This window comes from Letharia columbiana (genome assembly GCF_014066305.1).
Source record: "Letharia columbiana isolate WasteWater2 chromosome Unknown Sc0000068_s0, whole genome shotgun sequence".
In the NCBI taxonomy this organism is placed as follows: Eukaryota; Fungi; Ascomycota; class Lecanoromycetes; order Lecanorales; family Parmeliaceae; genus Letharia; species Letharia columbiana.
In genome coordinates this window covers 13,179-29,764 of record NW_023501113.1, presented here as the reverse complement: position 1 = coordinate 29,764, position 16,586 = coordinate 13,179, and the positions used below count along the sequence as shown (strand labels likewise).

At 26.4% G+C, this 16,586-nt stretch overlaps 2 protein-coding genes across 2 annotated transcripts; one reads left to right on the top strand and one right to left on the bottom strand.

Annotated features, from left to right (window-relative positions):
- Positions 1–13,068: 13,068 nt before the first annotated feature.
- On the top strand, positions 13,069–13,695 carry HO173_011819 (uncharacterized protein; the record flags this gene model as incomplete). Its single annotated transcript, XM_037313697.1, has 2 exons — positions 13,069–13,287; positions 13,363–13,695. 2 exons carry the CDS (start codon positions 13,069–13,071, stop codon positions 13,693–13,695), a joined length of 552 nt encoding a protein of 183 aa, XP_037159399.1.
- Positions 13,696–14,397: 702 nt separating this feature from the next.
- HO173_011818 (uncharacterized protein) lies at positions 14,398–16,074 on the bottom strand (the record flags this gene model as incomplete). The annotated part of the gene is made up of 4 exons (XM_037313696.1): positions 14,398–15,271; positions 15,326–15,458; positions 15,518–15,848; positions 15,913–16,074. The coding sequence occupies 4 exons, from the start codon at positions 16,072–16,074 to the stop codon at positions 14,398–14,400; spliced, it is 1,500 nt and encodes a 499-aa protein (XP_037159398.1).
- Between the last annotated feature and the right edge of the window lie 512 nt (positions 16,075–16,586).

The following is a 16,586-nucleotide window of genomic DNA, read 5'->3' as shown; positions in this document are numbered from 1 at the left end:
CAATCAACAGCGTATGGAGCTATTATAGTGATCCAAGAAACATTTCATACTGAAGTGAGCTTTGTGTCTGAAATGCGACGAGACAGGAATAGAGCAGGACAACAGGGGCTGTGAGCATCTAAGCCTTGCCCTTTCTTGATGTTGCCTGACACCTAACAAATCCAAAACAAACGCAGTCGCGGTGAACAAGGCAGTTGCTGAAAAGTAGGAATCAGGCAGCAGCTGGAGGGGCGCAGTCACTGAAGATCGCCCTCCCTTTAGCGTATTCATATTTTAGAATACTTAGCACTGAGATTCTCACACACACCCCACTAAAAGTAGTATTGAGTAGATGAATCTTCTCCCATATCGTATTCTATTATCTTTCTTATCATATTTAGAAGCTTCTATATATCTCGCTTAGCCGATTCTTGGTGTTTTATCTTAATATTTCGAAATATCTTCTAATCGACGTAGTTAGAGCCTTTTTCCTCTATCGATCTCCTCTTTAATTAAATAATTTAAGAGATCTAAGAAGACGTTCTTTTATATTTAAGCGATTATTGAGAATAGCTAGTTAAGCCTTAATAATAATTAGCGAAGCGTAGCTACCCTCGCTTTTAGACTTAAAGATTCTTATATTAAAGTCGTCTATAAATATATAACTCTAAAAGATATATAAGCTTAACGGACTATAGTAGTAGATAGAGTTAAAGCTTAATAACGATAATAGAAAAAAGAATAGAAGGCGGAGATAGTCGAATATAATAAAGAGGAGGCTAGATATTATCTTATTAAAGAGCGTTAATTAAGAGTTATTTAGAATAAGTCGATTACTTTAAATATAAAGGAATTAAAGACGAAGAAATAGATTAATAACTCGTCTTTAAATCTATTAGCTACTTTATAAGTTAATAAGCGTCTAGAATAATCTATAAACCTCGAAGTTTAAAGACTTAACGTATTTAGTATATTATTATTCGAGTAAACGCTTATTAAGATAATTAAGAAAAGAGATAATTACTCTAAGAACTGAAAACTCGTTAATTATATAATTAATATATATTCTATTTATAGTAGAGTTATACGAATTCTATAATTAATCGACGATCTTTTTAAGATTAAATAAAATAAGACTATTAAAGTTATTACTTAGAAAGCCGATAATTAGAAGCCTGAATTGATTGTAAAGATCGAGATCTCAGCTAAGGTTAATAAGTCTTTATGAAAATCTAGGCCTACGTCTACGTTAGTAAAAGAATCTATATTAGTTAATAGACTTATTTAAATAAATAGATTATTAAATAGAGTAAGAATTAAAGCGAATATACTTTAAACTATTAATAACTTTAATAAAGAGCTACTTAATTATTAATAGTATTATAATACTCGCTATAGAAATAAGAATAACTAATACTTCGTCGATTACTCTAATAAGTATTATAATATAAATTATACTTAATAGTCTTTTTAAAGTAAGGTTATAGTAAATAATAAATCGAATATATTAATCTATCGGCCTCTTATTAAGCTATATAATTTCTAAGTTTATAATTAAGACGCTATAGATATAGACTCGCGAAAGTCTCTTTAGAAGATTAAAAGAGAGAAGACTAAGAGCGAAAGAGAAGAAGCTATCGACTTTATAGTAAGATATATAATCTTTAATAAGTAGTAGCTAAAAATGCGATTAGCTAAATCTATAATAAATTCTATAAAATAAATAGTCTTATATTAATAGTAGTAAAGATCTTCTTAATTTATAGTATATTCGTCTATATATTAATAAGAATATTAATCGCCGAGACCTTAGTTATAGTTACTATATACTCCGTCTTCTTCTTAAGCGTATCTATCTTAAGCGTATTTATCTTAAGCGTAATTAGAAAAGAAGCTTAAGAGTTCTAAGTAAGAGAACTCTAAGTTACTTAACTTACGTACGTTTACGAAGGTCGATATTAAAAGTTCTAGATATGCTAAGATAAGGGTTTAGATAGAGCTAAGTACTTAATATACTTTCAAATTTCATAAATAGCATTATTATTCTTTATTTTAATAAGTACTAGTACTCTATATAATAGCGACGCTATATATATATACGAAGTATATATATATAAAGTATATATATACGAAGTATATATATAATAGCGATATTAATAGAATATATAATAGTAATAATATTAAAGTATTAGTTATAGTATAGAGGAATAGAGAAAGAGTATAAAGACTTCTAGTATATAAATCTCGTTTATATAATATAATAGATAGAAATCTTCTTATTATTCTCTATCTTAATTATTTTTCATTAATATATCTAATATTTAGAGTATTAATTATAATAATAGAACTCGAATTTAAGTACTTACTTTAACTGAGGCTAGGATTACTACTAAGATTATTACTATAATTATCGAAATATCTTATTAAATTATTAATCGATTTTAGAAATAAGTCTATAATAGAGGATATAATCTTACTATATTTAAAAAGCTCTTAATATTATATATTATAGATAAGTCTAGATTTAAATATTCTCTAATTATTATATTTATATTTAAGAGTATAATTCTAGATATTATATAAAAAAACCGCTATAGTTATAAAAAGACTTCTTTTATACTTACTATTAAATAAGAGATCTTATCTATAATAGTACTACGAGTATTTAAACGTAATAATTTTCGAGTCTATAAAATTATTAAAAAATCGTCTCTTATAGAAGCTATAATAAAAGTACGTTATTAATTTACTTTATAATATAAGAACTAGATTATAAAAGATTAAAAAAGAGTAATTTAAAATAATAAGATTAATATAATCTTAAATTCTCGACGAAAAAGAGTACGTATATAGTATTAATTTAACGAGATCTTCGTTAAATCTAATATACGACGTTGTTTCGTAGATGCTATAAAGTTTATATTCTAAGAGTATTTTTTCTATAATAAAAAGAGTTCTTACTATATCTAGAAAATCGAGATTACTACTAAAAAGAAGAAGTATATCGAGAATCTCGCTAAAATTAATATTACTCTAGAACTTAAAGTTAAATAAGCTTAGAAACTTAAAATCGATATAAGATATATAGACCTTCGAAATTCTTCTAATAAGAAGTTCGTATAAAACTTTACTATTAAGATTAAAAAAGTTATTATTAAGGGGAAAAAGAGGGGAATTAATTGATATCGCTATTAGAAAAAGATATATATTTTTATATTTCTTATATTTCTTCTTTTTATTAGATATAGATTCTTATTTTAAAGCTTTTAAAGTTCGCTTAGAAGTATAAATAAGAAAGACTTAATATAATAATTATAAAAGATAAAGTCTCGATATACGCATTAAAGTATTAAGAAGCGATATTTATATTATTTAATATCGTTAGAATAATCTAATATAATAACTCTTTAAATCTTAATATAATTAAATTTTATTAATTATAAATAAAACGTTATATTACTCGAAAAGATATATTAAGAACTTATAAGAAAGTCGAAAGACGGTAATTATATTATTAAAATTATAAGTTTATTTAAAAGAGAATTTAGAAGTAAATAAAGCGAATATCGAGATATATTATAAAAATAATATGTCTTAAAGATAATAATAAGTATAGAAAAGATCGTAAGAGAGATAATATACGATTATATAACTTCGTCGAATGAGTTAATAAGTATATACGTAATTATATAAAGTATTATTATTAAATAAATATAATTATATAGAAGTATTAAGAATATTAAGAGTATTAAGTATTTTAGCGCTATCTAGAACTTTTAATATCGATCTTTTTAATATATATTTAATAAAGTCTTAGCGAATAAGCTTAAGTAAGTAATCTCTCTCGAGTTTTCTTTATTTTCTTAAGAATTAGTTTTACTATTAGATCGATATACGAATATATTTATTTTTTTAATTCTATATTACTATATAACTCTAAAACTCTTTAAATCTAATAATTCTAATTCTTTTACTCTTTTTAGAGATAATAATTTAAAATTAATATAGTAATTATAATTAAAGCGTAATTATAACGTTTATAAAACGAGTTATCGTTAATCGATATAATATCGAATTAAAATATTATTATAATATAATTAGAGATATTAAAGCGTATTATAAACTCTAATAAAGAGATCTTTATACTATTTATAGATAATAATTTAATAAAAAAATTAAGTAATAGTAATAATAATAATAATATTATCTATAGTTAAAAGAGTATCTCGAATAAGAAATAAGATATTAATAAATAGATTAATAAATCTATTTATATCATAATTAATAGAGTAGAGTATACTATTTATTATTAAAACGTATTTATATAAGAATATCGTCTTTAATCTTTAAAAGCGGAAATTATTTCGCTTAAATAAGATAAAATATTTATAAATTATAGTCGTAATAGTAACGATAATATATTAAGATTATTAGCGACTTTAGAAATAAAGAGAATTATAAATAATATTAGTTTTAAATATAATAATATCGTCTAGCGATCTTAAAAGATAATTTAATTAAAGAAATTATTAATTTATTATAAAAAGAGTATTTAAAAGTATTAAGCTCTAATATAAAAGATAAATAAGATATTTCGCCTAATCTCGAAAAACTTTTTTTTCGAAAAGAATAAGATTCTTTAAACTTATTAATCTTTTAATAATAATTAGAAAAAACTATAGATTAATAAGAAGAATAGATTTTTAAATTATAACTATATATAATAGAAGTTTATTAACTTTCTATTAAATTAAATTAAAATCTAATAAATCGCGAGCTTAACGTCGCTTAAGCGTATACGAATATTAATTAAAAATAAAATAAAATTATATATTAATTCGATAATTATCTTTAATTATTAAAAGTCTAAATAAATCTCTATATTAAGAATTAATAAGTATATTACTTATTTATAAAGCTTTATATAAATCTTCGCTATTAGCTAGCTAACATTTAAATTATATTAATTAAGCGAGATAAACTTTTTATACTTATAATACGCTTAGAGAATAATAATATAAAGTAAGAATCTTCTAGAGAATATAAAGTAAATAATATTTTTAATTTATAAGGGGGCTAATAGCGAGAAAATTAAAATTCTTAATTTAAAAAATTATAGTTATCGCGAAGATAAAATAACTTTAATTTAAGAGATAAATAATCTCGAGACTATAAGTCTAAAAATAAGTTTAAGAAGAATAAATTTTATTTAAATAGTATAAAATACTATAATTATAAAGAAAAAGACTATTACGTTAATATCTATATTAGATCGAAAAATTAAAAAATAAAAAACTTTAATAGTATATTAATCGATTTAATTAATAATTATAAGCTTTATATAATCGATTTAATAGAAAAAGAGAAATTCTTATCGAAGACTTTATAATAATAAGAGTAAAAATAGAAGTAATATTTATTTTATCGTTAATCTATAAAGATAGAGTACTTTTAAATAATTAAGATAAGTTATAAACTCTTATCGAAATTTATTTCGATAATAATATAGAGATAAATATAATAAGCTAGCGTGTTATAATTAAATAAAATCTAATTAAAATTAATAATCTCTTATTAAAATCTATATAAATAGATAAAAAATTAGTATATTACTATAATATCTACTCGATTATTTATTATTTATAAAATAGTTAAAAGCGTATTAAGCGCTATAAATATATTTTCTATATTATTAATAAAAAAGATTTCTTAATAATTTTAAATCTTTCGATTTTAATTAATAAGCGAATTAAGATAGATATAGAAGATCGAATCTAGCGTTTCGATATTAAAAAGTAATCGCTCGAGATTCTAGCGTTATAATAATTCGCGAACGTCTTAAAGAGATATAAAATTATTTATATATTAGTTATAGTTAGAATAATAATTATAAATAAAAATATAAAAAATTAAAATATAAGATATTTATATAAATAGCGTAGAGATTATTTCTAAACTTTTTAATAAGTTAAAAAAATATAAAGATATATTCTTATCGAAAGAAGTAAGTTAATTATTATTATATAAGAATTATAATTATACTATTAAAACTACGACGAAGCTATTATTTAATTCGCTATATAATTTATTTAACGTAGAATTAATAGCGCTAAGAACTTATCTTAATAAAGCCTTAGCGAAGAATTAAATAAGATATTTTATAAATTTAATAGAAGCTTTAATTCTCTTTATTCTAAAAAAGAATAAAAATCTACGTTTATATATTAACTATTATAGACTAAATAAGATAATTATTAAAAATTAATATCTCTTATTCTTAATTAGCGAGACGCTTGATTATTTAAATAATTTTAAGCGATATATTAAATTAAATTTAAAGAATATTTATTATTATATATAAATTTATAAAGACGATAAGTAGAAAATAGCGTTTTATATATATTATAAGTATTTTAAGTATTTAATTATATTATTTAACTTAATTAACGCTTTTATAACCTTTTAAACTTATATTAATAAAACTTTAATTAAATTAATTAACTAGTTTTACGTAATATATTTAAATAATATTCTTATATATTTTAAAATAAAGAAGAAGTATCTAGACTACGTAAAGTAAGTACTTAATTAATTTAAACGATATAGCCTTTATATAAGTCTAAAAAAATATAAAATTTTCGTTATAGAAGTAAAATTTCTTAGCTTTATAATATCTATTATTAATATTACTATAGATAAATATAGAGTAATTATAATTTAAAAGTAGCTAAAATTAAAAGTCTACTATAAGATATAAATCTTTTTAGAATTTATAAACTTCTATTAAAGATTTATTTATTATTACTCTTAAATTATAGATTTTTTAATAAAACTTCTTAAGAAAAATAAAAAAGATATTAAATTAAAATTAATTCTATAGCTCGACGTTATAGAGTAAATATTTAAGAAGCTAAAGTACGTCTTTATAGTCGCGTCTCTTCTAAAATATTTTAACTCTTAACTTTTAATTCGAATTAAAATTAATATCTTATTATTCGCTATAACGAATATATTAATTTAGCTATATATAAATAAGTAATAATATTTAATTACTTTCTATTTAAGAAAGATAATTAATATAAAGTATAACTATAAAATATACGATTAATAACTTCTTATAATTATTATAATATTTAAGTATTAGCGTTACTCTCTAAAAGAAAATTTCTATTTTATTAAAATTCTTACTAATTATAATATTTTAAAGTACTTTATAAAATAATCGATATTAAATAATAAATAAGCTCGCTAAATAATAAAACTCTTTTTATATAATTTTTTAGATTTATATAAATTAAATAAGATAAACTTTAATAATATATTTTTAAAACGCTTTAATTATAAAAGCGAAAACGAATTAATTAATAAGCTTTTTTTTACGTTATAATAGAAACTAGCTAGATTTAAAAGTCTTTTAAATTCTATTTTAATTATTATTAAGATAGCTTATAAAAATAGCGTAGATTATATATATAAAAAATATAATTTTAATAATAAATATCTTATTATATTAAATAATTTAAATATAAATAAGAGTTTTTTAGATATTAATTCTCGAAAAGAAGTATTTATAAAAAAATTAATATTTAAAAATTTAATAAATATCGTAATATAAGAAATCTACTTAAATATAATATATTCTTTAAGATTTAGAAAACTTTAATTTTTAATAAAAGGAAGCTTAAATAAGATATTTACTTAATATATTTATAACGTAATTAATAAACGACTTAACTTTATTACTAAAACTACTAATTATAAATAACTTATTTTATATTTAATTATCGAAATATTAATAACTAACGAAACGATATATAATATAAGTAATAAGCTTATTTATAAATTTATAAAAATACTTTAATAAGAGAATACTCTTATTAAATAGTATAAAGTTAATAAAATAGTAAGTAAGCGAATATAAAGCGTCGATAATTAGACTTAAAATAGCTAGAGACTATTAAGATATAATAATAAATTATATATTCTTAAAAAAGACTTAATTTAAGAAGAGCTATTAAAACGCTATTATAATAACTTTATAGCTAGATATTTTAATATTAATAAAATATTTAAACTAATAAATAGAAAATATTATTAAAATAATATTCGCGTAGATATTAAGAAGTATATTAATATATATAAAATCTATTTACGTATAAAGATAAAATATTACTATCTCTATAATAAACTAGGTACGCTTTCTTTACTAATGAGACTATAAAAGGAAATTATAATAGACTTTATTATAAATCTTTCTTCTAATAAATATAAAGATTATATTTATAACTTAATTCTTATAATAGTTAATTAATATATTAAAATATTAAAATATATATCTATTAATAAGATAATTAATATTATATAACTAGAAGAGTTATTTATAAAGGAAATTATTCTTTAATACGAAGTATTAGAAGATATCGTTATAAATTAAAGATTTCTTTTTTAAAATATATTTTAATTAGAAGTTTATTATTAATTATAAATAAAACGTAAATTAAATATTATCTTTTATTTATAAACTAATAAATAGATAAAGCGATAAAATTAGACTTTAGAATATTATCTAAGAGTATATTATTTAAAGCGATAAAACGATTAAATAAAGCTTCTATTAATTGTAGAATTTATATATTATTAAAGCGAGTATAAAATAATTAATTATAGCTTATTTATCGTTATATATAAATATTAACTAAAATTTAAATTAATTATTAAAAATAATATTATCGAGAAAGAAGTATTTATAATAAAAGAATATATTAAAGAAATCGATATAATTTAATAAGAGTTTACGAAATATTAATAAAGCGTATAAAAAACGTAATCGAAGTTTTATAATAAGAATTATAAATCGTAAAGATTTAATCGTAATAATCTTATTATATTTTTAATAAAGAATTTAAAATAAAAAAGATTAAGTAAAAAGCTTTCTAATAAGCTAATTAGTTTATTTTATATTTAAAAGTATATTAAAACGTAAACGTATCGACTATAGCTATCGCTTACTTATTAAATTTACTTTATTTTTTATATATTATTATTAGAATTATAGAAATAAAGGTTAAAAGATTTAGATATCTCTAAATATTCTATTTCTAAACTAATAAAAGATAACGAAGAGTATTTAATAAAATTTATATATAAAAAGCGTATAAAAAAGAATAAGATAAAATATCTTATTTAATAGAAAGATTATTTTAAGAAATATAATAAATAGCTTAATAAAGAAGTTATAGAAAATATATAAAATCTAATTAATAAGTTTAGTAAGTAGAGCTTACGAGTATAAAACGCGTAGAGTATAAATATCGAAAAAGGGCTTAAAGATTAATAATCTTAAAAGATATTTAAAGATAAAGAATTTAGCTATAGAGAGTTAAATCTCGAATATTATAATAAAAAATAATATTAAAAAAACTAATAAAAAGTATTAATACTTAAAGATAAGAAAGAAAAGAGTATATGATTAGAAGTAATAGATATTATAGTATAAGATATATATACGTAAAACGGCGGGCTAGTTAAATCTCTTAAATATATTAAAGATATTATTATTAATATCGTTATTATTAAGATTATTCTTTAAATCGCCTTTATAAACGAATCTTATCTTATTATTTATCTTATTATCTTTATTATCTTTCTTCTCTTCTTCTTTCTCTTTATCCTTCTCTTTCTCTTTATCTCTACTATTATTTATCTTACTCTTATCTTATTATTTTTAAAGTTTAAGCTCGACTTAAAAAGCGTAAAAGATATATCTATTAAAGAAAGATTAATTTAAAGTATACTTAATATAAATGCGAAGAATAAGAAACGAATATAAAAAGTATAGATATATATAATAAAGCGTATTACGTCGTAGATATCTATAAAAATATTAAGAATCTTTTAAAGAATCTTCGCTTTATTAAGCGAAGCCGCTTTTATATCTAACTTCTTCTTTATTTCTAATTAATTTTTAATATATTAAATCGCTATTAAGACTATATTAAAGTATTTATAAGTAATCTTAAAGCGCGTAATAGATATAAAATTAAGAATATTATAAGTAAGAAGATAATAAATAATATAAATATATTATAAATAAATGCGAATTATAGTATTAGTATTAATAATAATATATTTATTTATAGAGATCTTTTAAATAAATTAATAGACGCTATAGATATATCTATTACGCGTTATTTATATAAAAACTTATTATAATATAATTATTTCGAAGATAAGCGTAATAGTAATACTTAATAATTATATTACTATTATTATTAAATATAATATTATATAAGCGAAGAATATACTTAAAGACTTATCGCGTATAGCGATAATAGATATTCTTATTTAATATCGAAAGGGGTTTAGCGCTACGAAGAGCGAGTATTATAAATTATAATTATTAATTTATAAGAAATATATATATAATTATAAAGTCTTTAAAATACTTATAATAATAGCTATAACGTCTATATAATATATTAATTAAATATATATTTATTATATATTAATTATAGAGAGTATAAATTATTAAGAGTAATAAAGAAGTATTAATAAAATAGAAAACTTTTTTAAAAAAAAGTAAATATTATTATAATTACACGTTAATTATACGCGTCGTATACTTAAATTATAATATTAATAATTACTCTATATATCGTTATAACTATATCTAATCTATAAGAGTATATCTAATATTATATATAAGCGTTATATACTTTTATTATATATTTATAATATATTATATTTACGCTATACTATTATAAGAAACTCTTTTTCTTCTTTTTCTATAAGATTTAAAAAATTTTAATAAATCTTTTAATAATAAGAAAAAGTTCTTTCTAAATTTAGATTCGAGAATAAATTTTTAAAGAAAAAAGATAATTATTAGAAAAGAAGCTTAAGAGTTTTAAATAAGAGAATCTTTAATTACTTAACTTATATATCTAATATACGCTTAGCGAAGTCTTAGCGAATAAGCTTAAATAAGTAATCTCTCTCGAGTTTTCTTTACTTTCTTAAGAATTAGTTTTACTATTAAATCGATATACGAATATATCTATCTCTCTAATTTTATATTACTATATAACTCTAAGACTCTTCGAGTCTAATAAGCGTATACTCTATAGCTACCACAGCTACCTCAAGCGTATATCTCGATATCTACTTAATAGCCTACTTTTACTTCTTCTCTCGCTCTTATTTAAAGCTCAAGTTCTATAGATAAATCGAATCTAGATTATTTAGTTATAGAGTAGTTCTTTAAATAAAAGAGATCTTAGACCTCTAAGACGATATAAAAGAATAAGATCTTAGAGGTAAGATATATCGCTAATATAAATATATAAATAATTAAGTATCTAAAAGTAATAGAGGATTCTATATCTATTATATATCGTATTACTATATAATTAGAGATTCTTAATACTTTAACTAGAGACTTTAAGATAGACTTAAAGATATTTAAGTCTTAATAGCGATAGATAAAGATCTTAATAACTCTAAGATAGTAGTAATAGTAGTAAATATAGTTTAATCTTTAAAATCTATCTAAATATCGCACTTATTAAGAGCTCTATTTAATTCTCTTATATTCGCCTTAAAGATATAGTTTCTTATAGTACTATACTTAAAATACTTTCTTAGAAAATAATCGTATCGACTTCTCCTCACGATATATTATAAAAAGTTATTAAAGTTCTTTTAAAACTAAGACTATATCTTATAAAAGTATCTTTAAATTTATATCTTTAAGATATTAAAAGAGAGCTCGATAAAATTAAAATCTAATAAGTAGAGAGATAAATATCGAACCTCGTAATTATACTAACGAATTACCTTCTTAATATAAGAATTATAATATATATTAATATTATCTATAATAATAATACTACGATAGATTAAGAAGATATCGTAGTAAGATAGTAACTCGTTAATTAATTATTAAAAGAAGGCCTTAATATTAAATTATCCCTTCTTAAATTCAATATAGAGTAAATATTTATTTACTATATACGCCGGAAGTATACTTTAAAAACGTTCTTTTCTTAAATTTATATAATATTAATCGTCCTAATTAATAAGAGTATAGACTCTATATCATTAGTTTATAAATTTATTAAATAGAGTCTCATCTATAAAGACTAGCTACTCTACGATTATATAAAGAAGCTTTATAATTCAATATAGGCGAAGCTTCTTATTCTATCGATATTCGACTCTTTAATTATTCTTCTTATTTAAACGTCTTCTCTTAAGAGTTTTTAATATTATAAATCGATATATAAATAAGTTCTACTTCTCTTAAAGAAATTAGACTATCTCTTTCTATATAACCTATAACTGATCTTTAAAATACTTAATAAGAAAGTTTTTAACGATTAAGTAAAGCTTGCGAGGGGTATTTTTAAGACGAAATTATAGTTTATAAATTAAGTTATATATAAAGAGACTTTCTTAAATATTATAAACCGTCTATATATAGTAGTAGATATTCTAGATAATAATATTAGATCTCTAGTATAGAAGTAGTAAATAAATAATTCTAAATCGAATAGACGGAGATAAGCCTCTTCTATCGATCATTGCGAAGGGCATTTCGAAATAATAGAAATTAATTAAGCGAGATATATAGAAGCTTTAAATATAATAAGAAAGATAATAGAATACGATATAGGAGAAGATTCATCTACTTAGTACTACTTTTAGTGGGGTGTATATGAGAATCTCAGTGCCAAGTATTCTAACGTTTTCTGCACACGCTAATTCCTTTCGAATGCTTGACACCCGAGAACCAACACACACCTCCAAACCGAGTTGCAATGAAAGCATACGCCATACATACATGGCGGCTGTGAAAGAGGGAGTTGATGAAGTAGATTGCGTTGCTGGATGTGTTTCGACGGATAGCAATATGAAGCGCAGTATGGCCGGAGGTGATTTGTGCGTCGATGTTCGCACCACCCGAGAGCAGTGGGGTAAAAAACAATGGAAGATCATTCTCGCTATAAGACCACGAAGCTGCGTAATGTAACGCAGTAGTCTTGGAAATCGCCAGCATCCACTTTCGCGCCAGCTCCCAGAAGCGGTCTGATGCATGATGAGTTGTCCACAAGCACCGAGTATGCAGATCTTAAAGATGAATTGGCACAAATGAGAGGAGAAATTGAAAAGCTCCGACATGAAGAGCTGCTGCAAGGGGACGAGATCCGTGCACTCAAGGCCGAAGTCCGATCTTACCAGGATGAGCTGAGGGTGCTGAACGGCAAAGTCCAAAAGGTCGAAGACCAAGCGTTACAGGAGGCTTCCGCCGTGAATATCGGAAAGGAAACTCGCCTGCGACATCTGGAACGACACTAACAGCAGATGGAAAGGAGCATTGGCAAGTTCGGCTACGAACGCATCAAGACCTGGGATCTTGCTGCGCACCGTGATCGACCAGTGGTCAATGCGTTGCTCTGCCTGACCGGCCTTATCACCGATCGTACGATCTATCCGGATCTGTACGGAGTGAGCCCAGACACCATGAAACGATGGAAGGACGTCCCTGAGATGATTGAGATCACGAATTTCCACGCTTCGCTGCAGAGTGAGGGAAGGCTGACAAAGGACTTTCGGGTCCCCTTTGACCGTCTAGTTGAAATGGGGAAGACCTTTGTCTCCTCAATTGAGAAGACCCTGTCCGGACCGGATAAACTATACTCTACGCTGAAACGATAGCCAGCAAGCCAACCTCGCCAACCATTTATCACGAACCTGCTTCTCCGTCCCGTCTGCCAACTTCAACTTTTCGACACAGTCAGAGCCCCTCCCCGGTTCCACTTGCCGGCGAGCCTTTCTTGATTGCAATGAACACTCGAGCGAAGGAAGGTGCAGTGAGAACTCCGTTGCGAGACGGTAATCGCAACAGAAGAGATGCTACTGCGAATGACCAACTGCGAATGACCACCAGCGACAGAAAAAGCTCCCTCCAACCATGGGCTTTGCCGATACTTTAGCAGTGTTCATGACCTTGGCTCTGAAACCCCAGAGAACTAGACAAGAGGCATACGGAGGGTGCGGTAGCTACAGGAGATGAAGAGGCGCCAGAATCATGAGGGAAGATATATATAAGGTTTAGGGAGGCAGAAGTTGGAGGCTTTAAAGACGGTGCGGGTAGAGTTCGTGTTCCGGTACTCTATACTATTGGCTTCGGAGTTCATAGTTGTAAGTGTCTAATAATATCTCTTGCGCCCTCCACTAGTACAGTCTGAGACCCCAGAAGGAGGACTTCGCCTCGGATTTCAGCGTCATCCTACCCACAAGCTCGATACACCGCAAGCATCTGAGGCGTGGCCCTCGTCCTCTTCCTCTCTTGTGACAGCTGCCTGTCTCTTACTTTCAGGCCGGGTATCAACTGCGGGCGGCATTTTCTTGATAGCGTTACCTAATCCTTGAACCGCCATTGAAGTCTTCAAAGTCTTGTCGGAGTGGTGTAACAATGGAGTCGAATACAGCGTCTTGGAACTCTGCATTGTCAAGGCTAGCGTCCCTAACATCAGGGGGGCACTTCAAGCATCTCCGGACGACGTCGCCATACCTGCTACCACTCTCACTGTATACGTAATCAATAAGACGGCTAGCAGTGTTGAAGTTGGTCATGACTTCGGTTGTATCGACATCCTCCTGGATTCGCATTTCATATATGTTCTGCCCAAAGCAGAGCTCAGTGAGCGTAATCCCAAGCACAAATAAGATCTCACTTGGGATGCGATGAGCAAAATTACTTCGAGTCGGATCTGCGATTAGAGCTGTGTCCACATCCTCCGGAGAAACCTTCCATGACACATACGGATGGGCAAAGTCAACTTTTGGCGCAGATGATTTCCGGTCCTCGAGAGGTAAGAAGAGGATGTCGCCACTCCTCCATTGTTTCTTTAGCCACAAGGTCCCGTCCAACTGGAGTACGCTGGACGCCAATATAACAGCAATATACAAGCGATCTCGGCGACTCAGACTAAAGCCTGGGTCTCGTTGTTTCGAAACATGCAAAAGATATTCGAGCGACTTGGGATCCGTTCCCTGTCGGACCCTGTCATCAACAAGATATACGTCATGCCGGTGTTGGCCAACAATTTCATCTGTGAGAAAGCCTATCCCCTGTCTGACACCGTAGTGCTCCGACACTGCGGTACATATATCATTGATCGGGCCCATTCCGGTATGAGAGAGTTCTGTCGGTGCAGGAGGCCGAGTGGGTTTGGTGGGTGGTGTGAATGCAAAACTGACGGCCTTCTTCTTTGCGAGTGGTTCGGAACTTTCTCTGGGCTTAGCTTGAGTCGGTCACAAAATCCGGGTTTTTCGAACTTACGAAGAGACAAGAGATAGTGTACTAATACCCAGTGTTTCGGCGTTCTTCCCAAATTCAGCCATTGGACTTTCAGACGTCTCCATTGGCTCGATTTCGAGCTCTCGCCACTTCCATTTGACCTCAATAACATCATCTGGGCACGATTTCGATAGCAAGACTCTGAATTTCAGACGCTAGCCCCGACAGCGTTACCTTTACCCTTGTCCTCCTCCCAAGGTCTTGGCTCCAAGCGTAAGCTAGCCACGTGGTATTTTTGGCATCCACATCTCCATGATCTTCCCGCAACCATGACGTTGTAGAGACTTCGTGCCTGACGTCTGATAAGTTGGAAGTCCACTGGCTGACGCTTCGACCGGCGCTTTTTTCTGTTGGATTCAAGGATGTGGCTTTCCTTTGTGAACTCTTTGAGCTCGTGATTGGCTTCTTTGATCTCGGAAAGGAGGTCTGCGTAGACATTCTTGGATAAGGCAAGCTTCAGTCTCTTGTATTGTCGTTCGGGTGAGGAATAATCGTCCCAAAGGATCTAATACGGCAAAGAATATTAGTTAGTGCGACTAATAAAATAAGACAGCAGAAGGAAAGCGGACCTCCCCGTTCTCCCCTATGCCCAATTCCTTACGAGCCGCTTCTAGAGACTCCAACATATCTGCCATGATCCTAGTGTAATTGCCATATGAACGGCCTAGGCGGGTGCTCAGTCTTTCCTCGTATTCTGGCTTGTGGGAGAAAGCGCCTCCTGGGTTCTTCATGAAGGCATCTAATTCATCGTTGGACTGGATGATGCCCTCAAATAACCTTTCGATCGTGTTTAGATAGACGATTCTTTGCGTCTCGGGAGTTCGAGAATATTTATCGAGCTCTCTCCTGAAGCGTTTCCAGGACTTGATGGTCTCCACGCCCTCTGTGAAATGCTGCACCTCGCTACTAGATAGAGTAATATTCTAAAGCGTTTATCTCCGACGTTGATATTCGTACCTACGTTAAGTAGACATTTTATAATTTCTAATCTACGTTTCGATATATAGTCTATAGTAAGAAGTAGCGCCGTATTATTCTATTACGAAATAATAAATTTATAGTAAGTTAACTACTTATTTATTAAATAGCTAGAGCTTATTATCGAGTTATACTTTAAAACTATAAATTCTTATCGAATTATATTTCTAATTACTAGATTATACTCTTATATTAAAATTTAAAATATAATTCGATAAGAATTAATTACTTAGAGTATAATTCGATAATCTATTAAACTTATTAT